Source organism: Martes martes (assembly GCF_963455335.1).
Source record: "Martes martes genome assembly, chromosome: 16".
NCBI classification, from domain to species: Eukaryota; Metazoa; Chordata; class Mammalia; order Carnivora; family Mustelidae; genus Martes; species Martes martes.
Genome location: NC_137904.1, coordinates 15,796,329 through 15,814,565, shown reverse-complemented (window position 1 = coordinate 15,814,565; position 18,237 = coordinate 15,796,329). Strand labels below are relative to the sequence as shown.

The 18,237-nt window shown below is 55.9% G+C and overlaps 1 protein-coding gene across 4 annotated transcripts in view; it reads left to right on the top strand.

Annotated features, from left to right (window-relative positions):
• Positions 1 to 2,235: 2,235 nt before the first annotated feature.
• Positions 2,236 to 18,237, top strand: part of SHISA6 (shisa family member 6) — a gene marked incomplete at both ends in the record, with an annotated part of 272,740 nt that continues 256,738 nt past the window's right edge. For all 4 annotated transcript variants that reach the window (XM_080827463.1, XM_080827462.1, XM_080827461.1 and 1 more), the window contains one exon: positions 2,236 to 2,879. In XM_080827463.1, the coding sequence (XP_080683589.1) occupies positions 2,236 to 2,879 (644 nt within the window). The remainder of the gene's footprint in view (positions 2,880 to 18,237) is intronic.

The following is an 18,237-nucleotide window of genomic DNA, read 5'->3' as shown; positions in this document are numbered from 1 at the left end:
CCGCCAGGGCTAGGCTAGGAGCCTGACATCTGCGCTCTCAGAGCCTTCTGTGCCCATCTTTATAGGGGACGTGACCACGGACACGGTAAACGTCTGGTGAGCTGTCTCCGGAGTGCTCTGCAAGCTTGCCTCCTTGAGGAAGGGGACGGGCTTACTCATCTTTTATCCCGGCCCTTACCAGTGCCTGCTGGAGAGTAGGCACTACATAGGTGTTTACTGAACAGAAGCATTAAGAAGAGGGGGCAGGCGAGAGGCAGCTGAGAGAATTCGAGGAAGTGCAGAGGAAGCAGGAGGGAAGGCATCCCAGGGTTTTCTTCTGGTGCCTGGGAATCTGGGCTCCCGCTCCAACTTATCTGTTATGAAGTTCCAAGCAGAGGCTCTCTGCCTTTCTGGTATGGGAGATCCTCGGTTTGGATCAGGCACCAGTGGGACTTCATGGACAGCCTTCCCACAATCTCTACTGCCCACACTGTGACAAGTGCCCCTGCCTTCAACCTGAACACACCGGCACTTGCAGAAAAGGCCAGGCCAGGCCAGGCAGGCAGGATTTTGGCAGTGGTCCCTGCTTTTTGTTCTCATTTCCCCCATCTCCTCCCATGCACGCATGCCAAAGACGATGATTAGGACTCCCTCTTGGGGTGGCCTCAAGGCTTAGAGTTAGACCCGGGACTCCATTCCACAGATCCCATGAGCAAGCACACGGGAACACCTCCCTCTCTGCATCCCTACCCCTTCACCTACAGCAGAGGGATTTCAAAGCTGAGTCTTAGACGCTCTGGCAGCTTTTCTAACTCTGCCCCAGTACTCTGGGAAAAGCTCCGGGAAGAGGCAATAAAATGAGCCATCCAGGGCTGGCGTTGCCTTGCGTCCTTGTCCGTGTCTTTGGCGGGGTGGAGAGGAGAGCGCCCGAGGGGAGGCAGTGCAGGTCCAGCTCACTGGCGGCCCTGTAACCTCAGACAAGCCACTTGACCCCTGGTCTCAGTTTAGGAACCTGTAGCAATGGGTTTGGCCTCCTCCCTCCGCCGCGAGCGTCGCCACTAAGGAGAGGCAAAGGCTTGCAGATCCCCCCAAGTCCCCGCTCTGGCAGCGCACGGCCCGGGGCTCGGGGAAGGTGTCGGGATCCTGGCCGAGAGCCGGACCGGGCGAAGGGAGCGGAGGTCCGGAACAGCCGCGGGCCGGCTCCAGAGGGGACACTCCCGCCCCGCTCCCGGCCCCTTCTCCGCCGCCGGGTTCGCCGTTTCGAAGAAGCAGAGTCCTGGGCTCTGGTGACGCGGAGCTTCAAGTGCCGCCGCGAGGGGGGAGCAGCGAAGAGGAGCCCCCTCCCCCGGGCGCCCGGGCGTGTAAACGTGGGCGGCGGTGAGCGGCTGCCCTCCTCTCCCCTCCCCTCGCCGCCTCCCCTCCCCGCGCGGCGCTCCCGCGTGTGCGGGTGTGTGAGTGCGTGTGTCTCCCTCGCTCCCTCCCGCACGCGCTCCGGCACTAGTGCAGGCGGCCGGCCGGCGGCTCCCGGCTCGCTCGCTCCGGCCGCTGCGCTGCCCCTCGCCGCCACCGCCGCCACCGCCGCCGCCGCCGCCTCTGCAGTCGCAGCCGGGCATGGTGAGTGAGTGAGGGCCGGCCGCCGCGCGCCCCCCGCCGCAGCCCGCTCCGTCCCGGGGAGTCATCCCGCGGCGGGAGCGCGCTGCGGGGCTGGCGGCCCGTGCGCCCTCGGTGGCCCGCGCTCAGGGCCCCCGGGCCCCGTCTCTCCGCGGGCTCCGCGCCCCTCCGGCCCCGAGCCCGGCTCCTCGAAGGCTGCGCGCTCCCTCCCCGCCCGCCCCCCGCCCCGCCCCGCCCCGTGACCAGCTCCCCGTCTTGTCCCGCAGGACCCGCCCGGACGGGACCACGCCGCTGCCACCGCCGCCGCCGCCGCCGCCGGGAGCCGCGCTTCGGGTCCCGCCTGAGCCGCGCCGCCGCCGGCGGGGGATGGGGCTGCCCGGGAGGCGCGCGGAGCCCGCAGGGGGAGCGCGGAGCCGGCGCGCAGCGTGAGCGCCCGAGCAGCCCGCGCCGGGCCGGTCCGTGCGCACCGCGCGCCGCCGCCGCCGCCGCCGCCGCCGCCGCCGCCCGCGCCTCGATGGCGCCATCGCCCCGGCGCCGCTGACCGCCCGCGCCGCCAGCCCGGCCCGCGCCGCCGCTCTCGGAGCCCGGCGGCCGGGGAGCGGCCTGCCGCGGAAGCCTGCCCGCGCCCTCCCGCCCGGCCCCGCCATGGCGCTGCGGCGCCTCCTGCTGCTGCTGCTGCTGCTGCTCTCGCTGGAGTCCCTGCACCTGCTGCCCGGCGCCCGCGGCGCCCGCGGCCGCGTCGCCAACCGGACCCTGAGCGCCGGCGCCGCTGCCGTCGGGGGCCGGCGGCCCGGGGGCGCCCTGGCCCGGGGCGGCCGCGAGCTGAACGGCACCGCCGCCCGGGCGCCCGGCGGCCCGGAGGCGGGGAGCCGGCGGGGACAGCCCGCGGCGGCGGTGGCGGCGGCCAGCGCGGCCGTCACCTACGAGACGTGCTGGGGCTACTACGACGTGAGCGGCCAGTACGACAAGGAGTTCGAGTGCAACAACAGCGAGAGCGGCTACCTGTACTGCTGCGGCACCTGCTACTACCGCTTCTGCTGCAAGAAGCGCCACGAGAAGCTGGACCAGCGCCAGTGCACCAACTACCAGAGCCCCGTGTGGGTGCAGACGCCCAGCACCAAGGTGGTGTCGCCGGGGCCCGAGAACAAGTACGACCCGGAGAAGGACAAGACCAACTTCACCGTCTACATCACCTGCGGGGTGATCGCCTTCGTCATCGTGGCCGGCGTCTTCGCCAAGGTCTCCTATGACAAGGCCCACCGCCCTCCGCGGGAGATGAACATCCACAGGTGAGAGGGTGTGCGTTCGAGCGGCCGCCCGGGGCCGGTCCCCGGGTCCCCAGTCCCCGGGTCCCCCGGTGCCCCGGGACCCGGTCCCCAGCCTCCCGCTGAGCCTCGCCCCTCTTAACGTGAGTCCCCGGTTCTCTTCACACTCGGTGCCACCACGTCGCTCTGACTCTCTGAAACCAGCTTCTCCCTCGCTTGCTTCCTTGACATGCAGATAAATCACAGCTTTCTTATTTCCACCCTTTCTTCAGAGCCCAGAATGCATGCTTTGTTGGTAGGGGAGTTAGGGGGCAGAGTAAGGATCTGTGGAGTCCCCCAAGTTTGAGCCTAGGAATTTTAGGAATTCCACAACCCTGGATGGGGGATGGGGGTGGGGTCTGGGGTTCAGTTTTCAGGGCAAGTGGGCACTTTGGGGTAGGCTCCTCTTGGCTTTGGCTTTCTGAGTCTAACCAGCACATCCTCTTCGGTCTAGGATAGTGAACAATGTTGGAACCTTACAGGAGGTAGTACCAAGTGATTTAGTATAAGCTGGGTGTTCCCCATGTGGGGACGGGGTGGGGGGGTGGTATGGAAGGGACGCCTTCCCGGTAAGAAGGGGTAAAAATTTCTCCATTCCATGTTGACCAAGGGCAGATGGTGTCTCTTCACTGCCTCCTTGCCCAAGTGGGATGCTTATTTTCCTGCCGAGACTGGAGGACTTGTTCTTTCAAACCCCGTTGGCAGAATGCTCTGAGTTAACATGCTTGCTGTGTTAAGCCCAGTGGGCAGCTTTTACCGGTTACATTGGGGGGGGGGTGATGGGGGCAGCCTCCCAGGAAACTTACGGCAAGAGCTCGAGATACGGCAAAGCACAGCTCCATCCTGACTGCCTCCCACCCCAGGACCCTGGCTCCCAGGGAGTCCTTAGGGAAATTGGAGCCCAGAGAACAGGAAACCAGCCTCTCTTCCCAAGTCAGGGACCGATGCACCCAGGGGAGGCAAAGTTAGCTCAGCTTCCGGTCCCCTCGTGATGATGAATGGTTGGACCTGGTTCAGCAGAGTCTTTCAGGGAACAAATCCTGCCCCAGGACATGCCTCCATTTTTGGCACGGGGTGTGAGCCCTGCCTGGGTAACCAGGACCCCCTCCCCCAGACCAGTCCTGCTTCTGCGTGTGCCAAGCAGACCCCCACCCCGAACCACACAGCTGAAACTCATTTCTATTCTTTCGGCCTGAATGCCTTCTTCCCTTGCCGCTGTGGACATTAATCAGCCGTACCTTGATGAAGAGAGAGAAAGGCAGATAGAAATTTCTGGGCATGATTTTTTTTTTCTTCCTTTGAAGATGTTGAGAAAAGATGATACTCCCTGGCAGGTTTTATTGAGTCAAACGCACGATGTGTGGGTATTTCAATAGTGACATACATACTTGGGTATCAGAACTGTGTGTTTCCAAAAGCAGACCCGTGTATAATTCCTAACTCATCACCCTAAGGGGCCACTGTCCCCCATTCCCCACCCCCCCCAACATCTTATCTTTTAGGTAGTGAGTCTGTGCCTGGCTGATCCCGGGCGTGGGTGGAGGAATTGTGAGAAGTGGGATGCGGGCAGTCCGTATCTCCTTGGGGTCTGGTTTGGTGAAGGGTTCTCCCTCGTGGCTCACCTTGGAAAGCAGAGAAGTCATAGCCTGTGGGCAGGCACCTTCCAGAAGCAGTTGTCCTCGGTCCTCATTGTTCCTCTGCCTACCTCCAGGTGCCTTCTCCTGGGCTCCTGGCCGCTCATTCCACCTTCCCTTGCTCTGGTTTCTTTCTTTTCTGGGCCGCCCCCTACCCTGCCCGCGTACCCCCCTACTGAATGTACTTGTCATCCTCTGGGAGGATACTGGTGATGGTCTTTGGATGCTGGCGCTGGCCTCTGTTCTGCTGGTTTGTGACCCTGGACGTGTCACTGTTCCTTGGGGTATTTTCTCCCCTCCCCGTCACGGCGAGCTCCCCCACCAGCCCCGGACTAGAATAACTTGTCTGTGTACAGGTGTGTGGCTCAGGGACTGGTGATGGTGTTGGAGCAGTTTCCCTCTGGGGTCAGGAAGGAAGGTAATTGTGGAAGGGAGCTGAGTTCAGCCTGAGACCGTGATGTTAACGTGGGATGTTTCTCTCTCAAATTCACCTCCTGATTTTATTCAGTTCACAGCTTCTCTGCGAGCAGCTGTAGCTTTGCCTGCTGGGTGCTTTGGAAACCGACATACTGGGGCCTGTTCGGTGGGGGACAATGCCTGTCTCTGTTTTGGGGGAGAGGGGGCAGAGCATGAGCCCTCCCTCCAGACACTCCATGATGACCTTGGGCAGGGTGGGGGAGGGGGGGCAGTGGGGTGGGGTGGGTGGGAAGCTCAGCATCCAGTTCTGGGTGACTCAGGCAGCAAAGCATCCCACCTCGACCTCTCCCCTCCCCGGGTGTGTCAGGCTGAGCATGCACATGGCAGGGTGCTGCTCCCCGACCCCTGGGCGCGCTTCCCAGCACGCATCCCAACTGGCTCGCATTTGAGAGGTCACCGCTTGCCATTCCGGTGGCGGGGTTGGGGGGGCTTCCGTGCAGAGGGTCTGGTTGGGAACCGGAGTAGGGAAATGGGAAGGGAGAACTAGTCCTACCTTATGAGTTTTCCTAGGTGGGGGAGGAGAAAGGATGCACCCTCTCCAGGGGGGTCCGCGGAGGAAGTGGGCTGTGTGTGTGGTTCCATATGCCTTGAAATAGTTCAGCAGAGACATTTCCTTTCTGGAAAGGTGAAGGATTTATTCCAGTGTGATCCTCTCTCCGAAGATGGGAGCCGGGTGGGCAGGGGCTGGGTCCAAGGAAGACCATGAAGACCAGGTCATCGTAAGGGCTGTTTGTGGGAGGGTTAGAAGGGGTGGAGGAGGAGGCTGCCGCCCCGAGATCAGCCACCTGCCTCCTCCTGGTGTCCCCGGGCAGGCCAGCCTTCCGCTTGCCCGTGGCACACATTCCTTAGAGCCCGGCTTCCTTTCAGTGCTCCGGCCCCCGCAGGGAAGAACAGATTTAGTCTTTTCCAGAAGTGATTAGACCCTGCTGTCCTGTTTCTGTGTGCGAAGTCAGTGTCTGTAGGGGAAACTCGCAGCTCTCCAGTGATGCCAACACCAGCTCAGCTGGACCCCAGGGGGGAGGAAGAGATGGGCGGCCAGGGAGACCAAAGGCTGAGCCGTGCTCTGGGTCTGGGGAGCCACTGGACTAGGGGGTGCCCACCTTTCCCAGCCATGGCCCTGTTTCCCACCCAGGTCGCTGCCCCACCTTCCCCCGTTCACCTTCCCCCAGCTGAGGTTCAAACTCATAAACCACAGGCATGCCCCCAAGCCCCAGCAGTTTCTGCCTTGCTTCCTGGGGCTGTTTATTCAATGAGGGGCTGTGATGTTCTCCCCAGGGCAAGCGCTTCAGCCCAGGCAACGGCCGTCTCACATTCAAACCCATCCCCTCCTCCTCACCCGGAGTTGATTCATTAGTGTCCTGGAGAGGAGACTCTCCAAGCGAGAAAGTCTGCCTTTTTTTTTTTTTTTCCCCCAAGTGGCTACCTAGCAGCTGGGGCAGGGAGCTATTAGGGACCTATGGATGTAGTTGGTGGAGTCAGGGATGCCTTGGGTCCTCCCACTCTGCAGGGATGGAAGGGATGGAGATATTTGGGGTGGGGGGGTCGTATGCTCAGGGTTGCAGGCAGGAGAACCTGAGCAGATGCGGCCAGCAATAAAGGAAAAGTGTCAGGAAGCGACCCGACAGCCATCAGGAGGCTCCTTTGTCTTTGGGCTCCTCTGCTTGTTTCTAGAGGAATCAAGAGAACACTCTGTTCCACCTTCTCTCCCTCTAGAAATCCAGAGAGGCCCCTTGCCTGCTGCCTGACCGCGTCTTTGTAATAGCAAGACCCCTCTGCCGGCTGATTTCATGGATGTTCTTCCCGAATCCGCAGGCAATGAATTGTCCCAGCATTCCCCAAACACTCCCATTTCTTGGAGCACTGCGAGCTCACTGTAATGAATTGATCTAAATAGAGAGTCAACTTGTTTTTTCCTTCAAATAGAGCAGTTGGAAGGACAGGGGAAAAAAAAAAATCTTGCCTTGGACTGAAGGTCTGAACATTGCTTGTTTTCTGTTGCCTTGGAGGGGAAAAAAAATGCATGCAGGGAAAGCAGGGAAATTGTAGAGGAATTTAAGGAGGGTTATGGAAGAGGGGTTAGGGAAGGACACCTGGAAGACAGGAGGAGGCAAAAATGGCAAAAGGAGGGAGGTCATGGGGTGAGAAGCAGATGTGGTGCCCAGGTCCTGGGCTACATGCAAATGCCTTCGATTCCACAGAGGAGCCCTGGTCACCTGCTGGGGGGCGAGGTATGTCTCAAACCACATAACCTAAGCCTGTAAGGTGGTACCTTGGACACAGAAGGGCAGCAGAGTTCATTCTGGATTTAGCAGGTCAGCCGTGCAAACTGCTTTTCCGGCATCTGGCGCGGACAGTTCCGCCTGGTCTGTTTGCTGTCTTCTTGTCCTCTCCCACCCTGCGCCAGCCCAGAAGGCACACACATGTGTCTCCCGTCCCCACCCGCCGCTGACCCCAGGCTCCCAGCGCGTTCCTCGGGAGGAATCCGCTGCTAAGACACCAAGAGTCTGCCCCCAGTGCTAGACTGCCAAGCCCCAGGTGGAGGAAAAGTCCAATTCACTGTTTTTAACCTCTTTTAATGAGATCAGATTGATTTGGCTGTTGATTCCGATCCAGGGGTTCGGACAGCTGAAGAAGCGAGCTGATGGAAAGAGGTTAGTTTCCCAGCCCCGGGCAGACATGCCCACCGAAGACCCAGAGTAGAAGGGAGCTACGCCAGAGGAGGCTTCGTCCTTCCCCCTTACACTGCCCGATTTCCCCAGGGCCTGGCAGGATCGATTGACCTTAGATCTTATCTTCCCGGCTGCCTTTCCATAGAGTGCGAATCCCCACCACGGGCTGGAAGGGGCGGCCAGCCGCTGGCCGTGGGATGTCACCCCCTCACCCTCCCTCTTTGCCACCGCGCCCCGTGCAACGTGCTGCGTAACCTGCTTTTAAGATTATGGCGAACTCAGGTGCATCTTGTCTTACAATCTTGATTTTATCCCTGGACGACGTCCATCCTGCGGAACCACAAAATTGCCTTGCGAGCTTGCCGGTGACACGTCTCAGATGGCCGATGGGGAAGGGACTATGTTAGAGCCTGGGTTTAATTTGTTTTTAAATACCTTCTGATGTGATTTTTTTTTTTTTTCCCTCTCTTTCCTCTGTTTTGGGAAACTTCAGCCCATTATTTTTCCCTGAGTCACATCTCTGACCTCCTGCTTCTCGTTGGTACTGGGAACAGGGAAGAGGGCTTGGTGTAAGGGGTTTACCCACAAACCCTCAGAGGGTCTCTGTCCCTTGGCCTTGAGCAGGCTTATTTCACACCCCTTTGAGATGATTGCCCCGTCTGTTCTTCTTCTTTTATCTTTAGAAGTAAAACCAGATTGTCCTGAAAAGGCAGAGTAATACAGTTGACCCTTGAACAGCATGGGTTTGAACTGCGCAGGTCCACTTATACACAGATTTTTTTTAATAGTTTTATTCTGCATTTTTTTAAATGTAGGCTCCACGCCTGATGTGGGGCTCGAACTCACAACCCTGAGATCAACAGTCACATGCTCTCCCGACTGAGTCAGCCAGGCACCCTCAGATTTTTTTTTTTTTCAATAAATTCAGCACAGAACTGTAAATGGGTTTTCTCTTACCATTTTCTTCTCTCCAGCTTGGTTTACAGTAAGAATAGAGTATATGTGTGGGTTGGCTGCCATGTTATTGGGAAGGTCCTGCTCAACAGTAGACTGTTAGTAGTAGTTAAGCTTTGGGGGAGTTAGAAATTATCCTTGGATTTTCAGCTGCACAAGGGGGTTGTCGCCCAGCCCCTGCCTTGCTCAAGGGCCAACCATATGTTTTGTTATTTTGTCATCATTATAGAATTGTAGAATTTTTCTTACAGGCCAGTCATGTAGCCTAACTTCCTGATTTTACAGGCCAGGCGATGCCCAGGGAGGCCAGATCATAATGCCAGGGGTACCCAGCTAGCGGGGGGGGGGGGTGGTTGGTGGCTAGACCCGGTAGCTGGGGGCCGGGCTGGGTCCTGGGTCCCACCCACTTTCCTGACGAGGTGTGGCCCAGCCCTGTCTCCTGCAGTGAGCACCCATGATGGCTTCACTTTATGCACCTGTCTCTCGGTCGCAACCATATAACTCCCCAGATGTTTAAAGGAGTGAGTGATGACTTCTAGTCTCTCTCCTTTCCCTACATCGCTTTGGTCCTTCCTCATTCAGTTTGACCATCCCCTAAAATGATTTCTGTCCGTCTTCCCCAGTCCCCTTGCAGTTTTCTCCAGGTCCCTTTGCAGAGGGCGATGACCTGATCGAAGCACCATCCTTTAATAGGATCCGAGGAATGCAGAGTGTGGAAGAGAGGGAATGCAACAAAAGCCAGGAAGTTGTGAACCATGGAAAAGGGTCACCAAGCAAAACTGTGGGCCGACCTCTGTAATTCAGAATGCGGGCTCTAAATGCTTTCTCTCTCTCCCAGAAATGGGGTGTGTGGGGGGGAACGCTGAGACCTACCAGGTTCAATGAGTTTCAGTTTTGCCAGAGACCACCAGATACCTCCAGGCGCCCTGTGGGCCCAACGTGGGGGGGGATTTCCCCTTTGTCCCCTAGAATGGCTCCCCACATATATGACAGCTCTGTGAGCCCCAGAGGCACGCTCACTGCTGCCAGGCCTTGCCTGTTCCCAGGGCTGGGCCATGACCCCACAGGGACAGAGTAGATACAAGGTGAGGGGTCCAGAGAAGCTTCTAGAAGGATGACTAATGAAGCTGGAGATTTAGGTCCGGCCATTCTGCGACATTCATCTTGATGGCAGGCAATTTGGGACCCCTCTCCTACAACGCGCCCGATCCTAACTTTGAAAGAGCCAGGACGTCCCTACCCTAATGTGTCCTCCTTCCACGCAGTCACCTTGGGAGGTCCCGGGCTGCCTCTTCTCCAGAAAATGTTGCCACGGATCCTCCTGGAAGTGTTCTCGGAGCCCAAGGCATGTCATCTCCGTAACGGCACAGATTCTCATCCTCTTAGGGTAGATGTGATTCTTGTAAGCGGCGATGAGTCACCAGGCTGAGGCCGATGAATGGAGTCCGTGATCGGCCAGTCATTCGCAGACACAAAGAGCGCCTCTGGTAATGAGACCTGCCCTCCCAGGAGCCGCGTGGCTACTGTCTCCAGAGGCCGGGCCCAGAAGAGGCGTTCCAGTAAGGAATCGCAGCCTTATAAAGCCGAGCCCAGTGGCCATGAGGGCCACTTTGCGGAGACCACGCTGCATGCAGAAGGATATCACCAGCCTTCCCAAAATCAGCCTCGTGTTCTATCAGCATGTCCCGGCAGACCGTGGAGGCACTGGGGAAAGAAAGCACTTGAATATGCAGGGAAGAAAGTTCAAATAACTGCCCAGAGAGGGAGAACCAAAAAAAAAAAAAAAAAGAATGTCCCACATTTTTTCATGAGATAAGTAGACAACTCAATTTAGATTTTTAATTTGATTCTGAGGGTAGAGGGACCCAAATTCTTGGGGATGCGTGCGGCCGGTCTTGGGGTCAGAGCTGGAGGGTCTCTGCGCCCTCCCGCCTGTCCGTGTGGATGCCATCACCTCCGTAATCTGGCATTCGGGTCAGGTCCCCGCTGGGGTCACACAGCCCTTGGACAGGTGGAACTGTTTGCACGTGCAGGGAGGTGGGGCTGCCCCTGACCATGGCGCGTGGATTCCCTACGTGAACTGCACTCCCCCGGCCCCTCCTCCCAGAGTGTGTGCGCACGCCGGGGCATAGCCTCTGGTCCTCGCAGATCCCCTAATGGGCACTCATGTTGGACCCCGAGGGGTCAGCCCTGCTCTGTGGCTGGGGAGCCCCCTTCCTCTGCTCAAAGGTCAGGATGGGAGGAGGTCTGTTTCCCGGGAGCTTATACAACTCCATCGTGTGTGCATCTGCAGAAAGCTGGCCTTGAGGAGGGCCAGAGGCCTCAGTGTGAGGACGGCCCAAGGTCACCTGGATGAAACAGGGATGGTGGTAGGGAGAAGCTGGCCAAAGCTCTCAGTCTCGAGGGCTTCCTCTGTGCCTGGAACCCTGCTATGTACTGGACATAAACTGTTTCACTGCATCTTTCCTTCACCCTCTGGGGATAGGTGCCCATTGCACGGAGGAGGAAATCAGCTCAGAGAGGCTTAGTAACTTGCCTAAGGTCACACAGCTAGAACATGGCCAGTCTCTATCTCCATGGAGGGGCAGCTGGCTCCCACCACCCCAGATGTAAACGGGTCAGTGATGCTCTGATTTCTTGAGAAAGCAAAGAGGCCTCTGCCCGTGCCCTGGCACGGGTTATCGTGGTGAGAAATGAGGGCATTTCTCATGCCCTGCAGATCAGGGTGCCACAGAACCGGGCTGGTGGCCACGCTTGCATTGCCTGCAGGGTCTGAGGCCACCAGGGCAGTGCAATGCCTTGTTTTCAAGAATGGATCACGTTGGCAGAGGATGGTGAAGGCAACACAAAGAAAATGCGAAAAAACAAAAATGAAGCAAAACACCCCGATTCCGTGGAGGAACACCAACAACAAAAACAGCAATGCTTTGCTGTTATTGGCAGAAACCCATCCCCCCCCGCCCCCCCCACCCCCGGGCAGTTCTGCACGAGTCCAGCTCTGGAGAGTAATAGAGGCGCTGGGGAGAGGAAGTGATCTGGGGGCGAGGGGATGGACCTCGGGCCATTCCCGGTTCTAATTACCGGGACCTGCAGCTCCCAAGCAGTTCCATTTGTCACTGCCCCCTCCCTGCCCCATTTATAACACGTAGCACAGGGCACACCAGGCAGAGTTTTGCCCGACTCACTGCTGCTTGCTGCTCTGGTCCTGCGCTTTCCCTGTTTTAATTCTCCCAGCCCGGTCTCCTAATTCCTCCTTCTTATCAGGTGTTTCTCTGCTTCTTGTGACCTCGAGTCCCGTGTCCTGAAAGGCATGCTTGAAGGAAGGGACCCCGGGGAGCCCTCAGCGCCCTGGCCTTTACTCCCAGATTTCTGTTGTCCTGGTCAGTGGTGGTGGTCAGTTGTCACTCCCTGGCCTGTGGCGCCCGGGACAGGGTCCCTGATGGAGGTGGGCACTCACCCGATTGAGGGCGGGTGTAGGAACAATTTCCCTAGCTTTCTCCAGGGAGAGGAAGGTTCCTGGACACCGTTTCCAGTCCCCATCCCGGCTCAGACCCGTTCGGGTCAGAGGAACAGGAGAACCCTTGTTCCTCCTTGCTCACGCCCACTGTCCCCACCTCGAGACCATGGAGGCCAAGTTCCAACCAGGCGCTGGGTGGCTACAACCTTGGCCCTGCTCCCCGGGCGTTTGGGAGAGAGGAGTCACTGCTTTCTGCAGGCTTCCCAAACACTCATTATTCCTTGCTTTTTTGGCATTTGGTCTTGTGTACTGTTCCCATTAGCTCCGGCATTAAAGTCTCATTACTTAGGACATCTGTCCTCTGGACATATTCGCGGCTCCCTTAGCCAAATGTCCTCTTCTGGGAAGGATGCTTTCCGCCGTGTCCCCTCTTGAATCTTCCTTCGGTCTTGCTGCCCCAGTGAGGAGGGATTTGAACCCGAGAGGGCTTGCGGGGAGTGGCTGTTAATTTTAAGTGGTGCCTGAGCGTGGGTTCCGGAGCTCACCCATCCCCTCCCTTTGGAGGTCTTGGGACCGCAGACCCTTCCTGTCATCCCTGGGGGTTGGGCAAGAATGGGCACCCGTCCCCCCCTCCCAGGCACTGGGGCTGCCCGGGGCCCCGTGGGAGAATCGGGATTCTTCCTGATTGGACTAGCAGCTGCCCTCTGTGTCTTTTTTGACTGCATCCCGAGAAGTTTGCTCGAACTTTCCCAGGGGATGATGCATTTCTCCTATCTGTCCTGCTTTTTTGGACCCTCCCTTCGCTTCTGTTGGGTTGGGTCCCTTTGCTCTCTCTCCCTCCGGCTCTCCTTCTTGAACTCGTCCTGCTGTAACTTAATTAAACGGCATCGACTGAGACTCGGCTAATTCCGCATGTATCCAAATCGGACCTGGGTGACGTTGTTTTTCTTTCCTCTGTCTGATAAAAATCTGTGATGAACAGATTAATAGCTCAGACAAGACTGCAAAGATTGCGCAGGGCACAGGGACCACGCGGTAGGACAGATTTTTCAAGCAGGCTCTTCCTAGGCGGTTGGCATGCTAATTACCAATCATTCTTATCTATTCAATGAAGTAGCTCTCCAGCTCTACAAAGATCAGCTTTTTGGGTTTTGTTTTGTTGTGGTTGTTCCTAGCCTAGTTTGTAATCTTGCAATGGCCGGGGGGAGTAGTAAGAATGCATTTCCTTTAAAGTGTTTTAGAATTTCCATGCCTGTTTCACTGATTGGGATTAAGTAGATTGGGGATGCTTGACCAAAGGCTGCTTGAAATTCCCTTTTTAATTCCCTCCGGGGCGGGGGAGCTCCTGCTAATTGCCCCTCTTGTTTCTTTTCTTTCATATTGCCCTGAGTTTTTAGATCTGGAAACTCTCTCTCTTTCTCCGCGTTGCAAACTCTGCTGTGGGTCCTCCCACAACCCAGAAGGTTCTCCTCATTCCCTCTTGGCCCAGGATGAGCCCCTGGACACCGGGGTTTAGGAACCCAGGGTTTCCTGGAAGCTGAGATAAGAGGCAGGCTAATCCCACCTCCTTGGGTCACTTTCTGTCGCCATGCCCTTGGGTGAGTCCCTTGGCCCCGACTTTGGTCTGTCAGCCTGGCTGTGGGCTGGGGGCCACCGAGTGGTGGAGCTGTGTTCTTCTCTGGCCCCATTCTGATCTTAGCCACCCCGGGAGGTTGAGGCAAGCAGAATGTACATCCGTACATCAAATGCATCAGTCCCGGGAGAAAATGCGTTTTCCTTGCACACTCCCTTGAGGTAAGAATGGTGTGATGGCTTGACTTTAGCATCTTAAACTCACAGCATCTCTTGGGTGAAAGGGACTTGGGAGCTGTTTTGGTCCTCGCATACATGTGCATCGAGACCTGGGCTCCCTCTATTCCTGGAGTGGTCCATTAGGTTCTGAGGACCTAATTCTCGTTAATTCTTGCGGGGAGCCAACATCGGCTTCTTGGCATGAGGCATCTCCAGTGGGACAACCCATAGGAAATGTATCCTTTCTTCTGGAAGCCAAGAAGTCTTCTTTCTCTATGGAGATGGCAAGGGCATGCCCCCTTCAGTCTCCCTTTCCCTTGGGTAAACATCCCTAGCTACGAGTCTGTTCCTCATGGGACATGCATTCAAGTGTTTGTGCCCGTGCGAAGGCGGTTCACATCAAAATGAGCTTATAAATTTCTAGCAGAACCCCCAGGTGACATTTCCCCCCAGCAACATGCAGGTCTCGGTCATTCAGGCACCTTGCAAACGTCTGAAAGTTCCTTTTGGGAAATTGGTGGGTCTCCAGGGCTGGGCACGTGTCCGTCTCCCCGACCAGGATGTCAGGACGACACGTGTGTTTGCTTGTCTCGTTCACACCTGTATCTTATGCCTGGAGCAATGCCTGGCACAGGCAGGTCCTCAGTTAATGGGTTTGAACGAAGGGCTGGCGTAAGTAATGAAAATGGGGAGGACGTTGGGTGGTCTCTACGTGGACCCCACTCTTCTGATGGTCCTGTCGATGCAAAGATAGTTGCGTTTGGAAGTGCCAGTCATGTTTATACTTTTTTTTTTTTTTTAAGAAGAAAGGAAGGAAGGAAAAAGAAAGGGAACGGGAAATAGGAAGGGTGAAAAACAAAAACAGCCCAGCTGAATCCCGCGCAGCAAACTTCTCCCTGGCTAGTGTGATGCGTTCGCTCTTTTAGGCCCCGCTGGAGTCCTGATTTGTTTTGCTCACAACGTGAGACTCCTTGCTTCTCGGCTGAGCTCTGTCTCGGAGCTTCCTCCCAGTCTAGCGGAAACACAGCTGGTGACGGCCTCTCGGAGAGGAACTGACACTCTTCCTTGCACTTGACGGTCAGAGGCCAGGTTCAGGGTTCAGGGAACACGGCTGTGTGACCAGATGCATGCCTGTCCTGAGGCCTGAGCGGAAACGATGGGACGTGGGTGGTCCCTTCCAGGATGACCCGTGGCCGTTGTGTGCCAGAGTTTGGCCCATCTGGCACCGTGGATGCAGGCCTCCGGGAAGCCCCTCTGCCGTCCTTACTTCTGCTGTGCTCCTGTGGGCTGTGCCTGAGCAGACATGAGGAGGTTGTGGCCGGATTTATTTGTTATTCAAATATTTATATAGTGCTTCCCGGTTGCCGGGTTCTGTCCGAAGTGCTCTACGAATATTAACTCATTTAATCTCCGCGATAACTCAGAAGAGGTAGACTTTCTTTTTGGCTTTATTATTTCAGCTTTATTTTTTCAGTGAGGAAACAGAACCACAGGGCACCTCCGTAGCTAGCTGGTGATCGTCAGCATACTAAGTGGTCAGCATTCCCGCCCGGGGACTCTGGCTGCAGGATCCCCATGATGGGCTGCGCCACCTTCCTTTGGCCTCAGCCCTGGATTTTGGTTCATGTACCTATGGCACATCGAGAGAACGACGCCGAGATAACAAAAGGAAAACACCGGTGGCGGGTACGTGTATGAACACTTGTGTCACCTGCTGTCCACTGCTACGCTGACAAATCTTGGAAGCATTTTTGTTTTTCCCCAGTTCAAAGTGGTAGATGCCCTCGACCCATCAAGCTCTTGGATTCGTTCTTGGACGATCCAGATGTTTCTAGAAAGTCTAGGCGTGGTGTTGACACTGCCCTGTTTCCCACTCCCGGGTAAATTTTCACATGATTCATGAGGCCAGGAATGCGGTGTGTGGTGGGCATACTGTGAGGGGCAGACGGGGGGCAGGGTGGCGGCCAGAGGAGGCATGTCTGTGCTCCACCTGGCTCGGGGCTAACCATCACGTCGCAGCCCTCCGACAGGTGCCCGTCGGGATAGAGCAACGTGGCCAGCTTACCTGGAGAGCAGAGCGGGCCAGCCGAGCCTTCCCTCCCCGGGTCCCGTGGTGTTCACTGGCCACGATGAATTCCCATTGTGCCAGGGACAACTCAGACCCCCAGAACAGCTCCGTGCAGATGCGCAAACATTGTTACCACAACAAAGGAGATCTCCACACCCGTTTGGAGCCTCTCTGTATGAGGAGAGCGGTCTCGTGCAGACACAAAGCTAGCAGCTGTGTTTTTCAAGTGGACTGTGAGAGAACCAGAAATAACTAAATGAAGCCATTCTCCTCGGCCGGTGTTTATTAAAAATATATTCACTTGATTGTCCGGAGCGCGTGTTTTGGAGAATTAAAGGCACGCCAACTGCCCAGTAAACAGGTAGGAGGAGGAAGTTACAGAGGACATTCGCTCTTCCCAGCATCCCGCAAAAGCTCTGTTCTCTGGGACTCAGATAACCAGAATATTCGATTTAACCAGATTAGAATGTCTGCATTCTACTTCTAGGAGAAATATAAAAGGAGCCGTCAGAGATTTACTTAAGGAGGGAAAAAGAAAAAAAAAAAAAACACAACCTTTCATGGTTCATCCTGCAGCTTTTACACAAATAACTGTGTTTTCCTAGAATGGTCTGCATTTTGCTTAGTGTTCTCCAAAGAGAGCTAAAGATTAGGCTGCTGGCCCTCTCATGGAAGAAACTTGCATTCTTTTAAAAAAATATATTAATTATATTCAGTATATTCTACTTAATTAGGCAGGAATGCTTTTAGAAAATTCTTCAAGATCAAGAGCGTTCTCATTAGTCCTCAGGAGTGAGAGCATTAACCAGAATAGCTTATTCATGGAGTAGTTGATCCGTTTGGCCTTTTATCACACCTATCCAACAGCAGAAATGTCTTCCTACTCCCTCCGGAAAGCGAAAGAACAGAGTTAGGGGTCGAAACGAGCCAGCTTGCCTTGTCCTTGGCAGAGAAAAGCTTACTGGACACCAGGTGAACTTAGTTTCTCCCATCCGTGACATTTACGGGGCTTGGAACTCCCGAGAAAGAAACTCCACGAAGCCCAGGGACTGAGTGCTGGGTAGGAAGACAAGGGTTAAAGGTAGAGCAAGACCGTGACTCCTCACTGGGGCCTTGTGCAGAGCAAGAGGTCTAAGAAACTATGTTGGTGTTCTGCTCAGGACTCGGTGGGACAAAACAGTTGCCCTCTAAAAACAATGTAAAAACGTTCGTGTCGATGATTCACGGAGGTCACTAGCAATGGGTAGCCGAGAGGGAGCTGGCTTCTGTTTGGGCCAATTTTTCCACTAACCATTGAGCACTCCTACAACCTTGGATTCAGAGACCCTTGGAGGGATGCGTTAGGTGGAAAAACATGTGACTGGGTGGATGGAGGGACGGATGGATGGACGGGCATGTGCATGAATGAATGGATGAATGGATAATCCGGTGGTTTAAAGGAAGCCTCTGTCTCTCCAACTACCCATGGGTAGAATCTGGATTTACCACCTCCTAGTTGTGTGCCGTTGGGCCATGTGGCTAGCCTTGCAAAGTCTTAGTATTCCCAGGAGTTAGTTACGGCTCCCAAGTCATGTCTCCCAAGTCATGTTGTTTTGAGGGTTGGAGGATAGGGTGGGTGTAAGAGTTTAGCATGGGTGTCTGGTACATAGGCATCCCTCAGTCAATGATAGTGGTCCATTTCCTAAGTCTTTGAGTTCCTGCTGACTTTCCCAACCAGGCAAGGTTATGAAGCAAAGGCTACGAAGGTTTCATTTCTCTCTTGTAAGGGGAACCACGTGCCCTTTTTAGAAGGAGTCCATGTCTCTCAAATGCAGGTGGCAGCCCGTCAAAATGTTGACCAGGCCTGGTCGCCGGTGTCCAGACAACTCAACACTTGGGGTGTTCAAACACACTTCCATTTCCTTGAGATTGCTGGCGTTGTTAACCAGGGTTTTTAAGCAGGTGAATCAGGAGTCTTGACCCAAATAGTTCACTTACTGATTGTTTCTCCGTGCCCAGATGTTAGCTGGCATTTGCTAAGTTGGTAGACCCAGGTGGAGAGACCTGACAGACTCACTGGTGCAAGCAGACCCAGCACAGGGCAGGGAGATCAACGCAGGCTGCGGTCCCAGTGAGCAGAAGGACAGCCAGACAGCCAGACTCGGGTCCTGCGCCCCCGATTTGAATTTCTCTTCCGTCACGTTCCAGCCCTAGAATCCATCCGAGCCTCAATTCAGCGTTAAAAATCAGGGCAGTACTACCTGCTGAGGTCACGCAGGGTTCGAGTGGGTGTCACGGCGGATCAGGCAGGGGA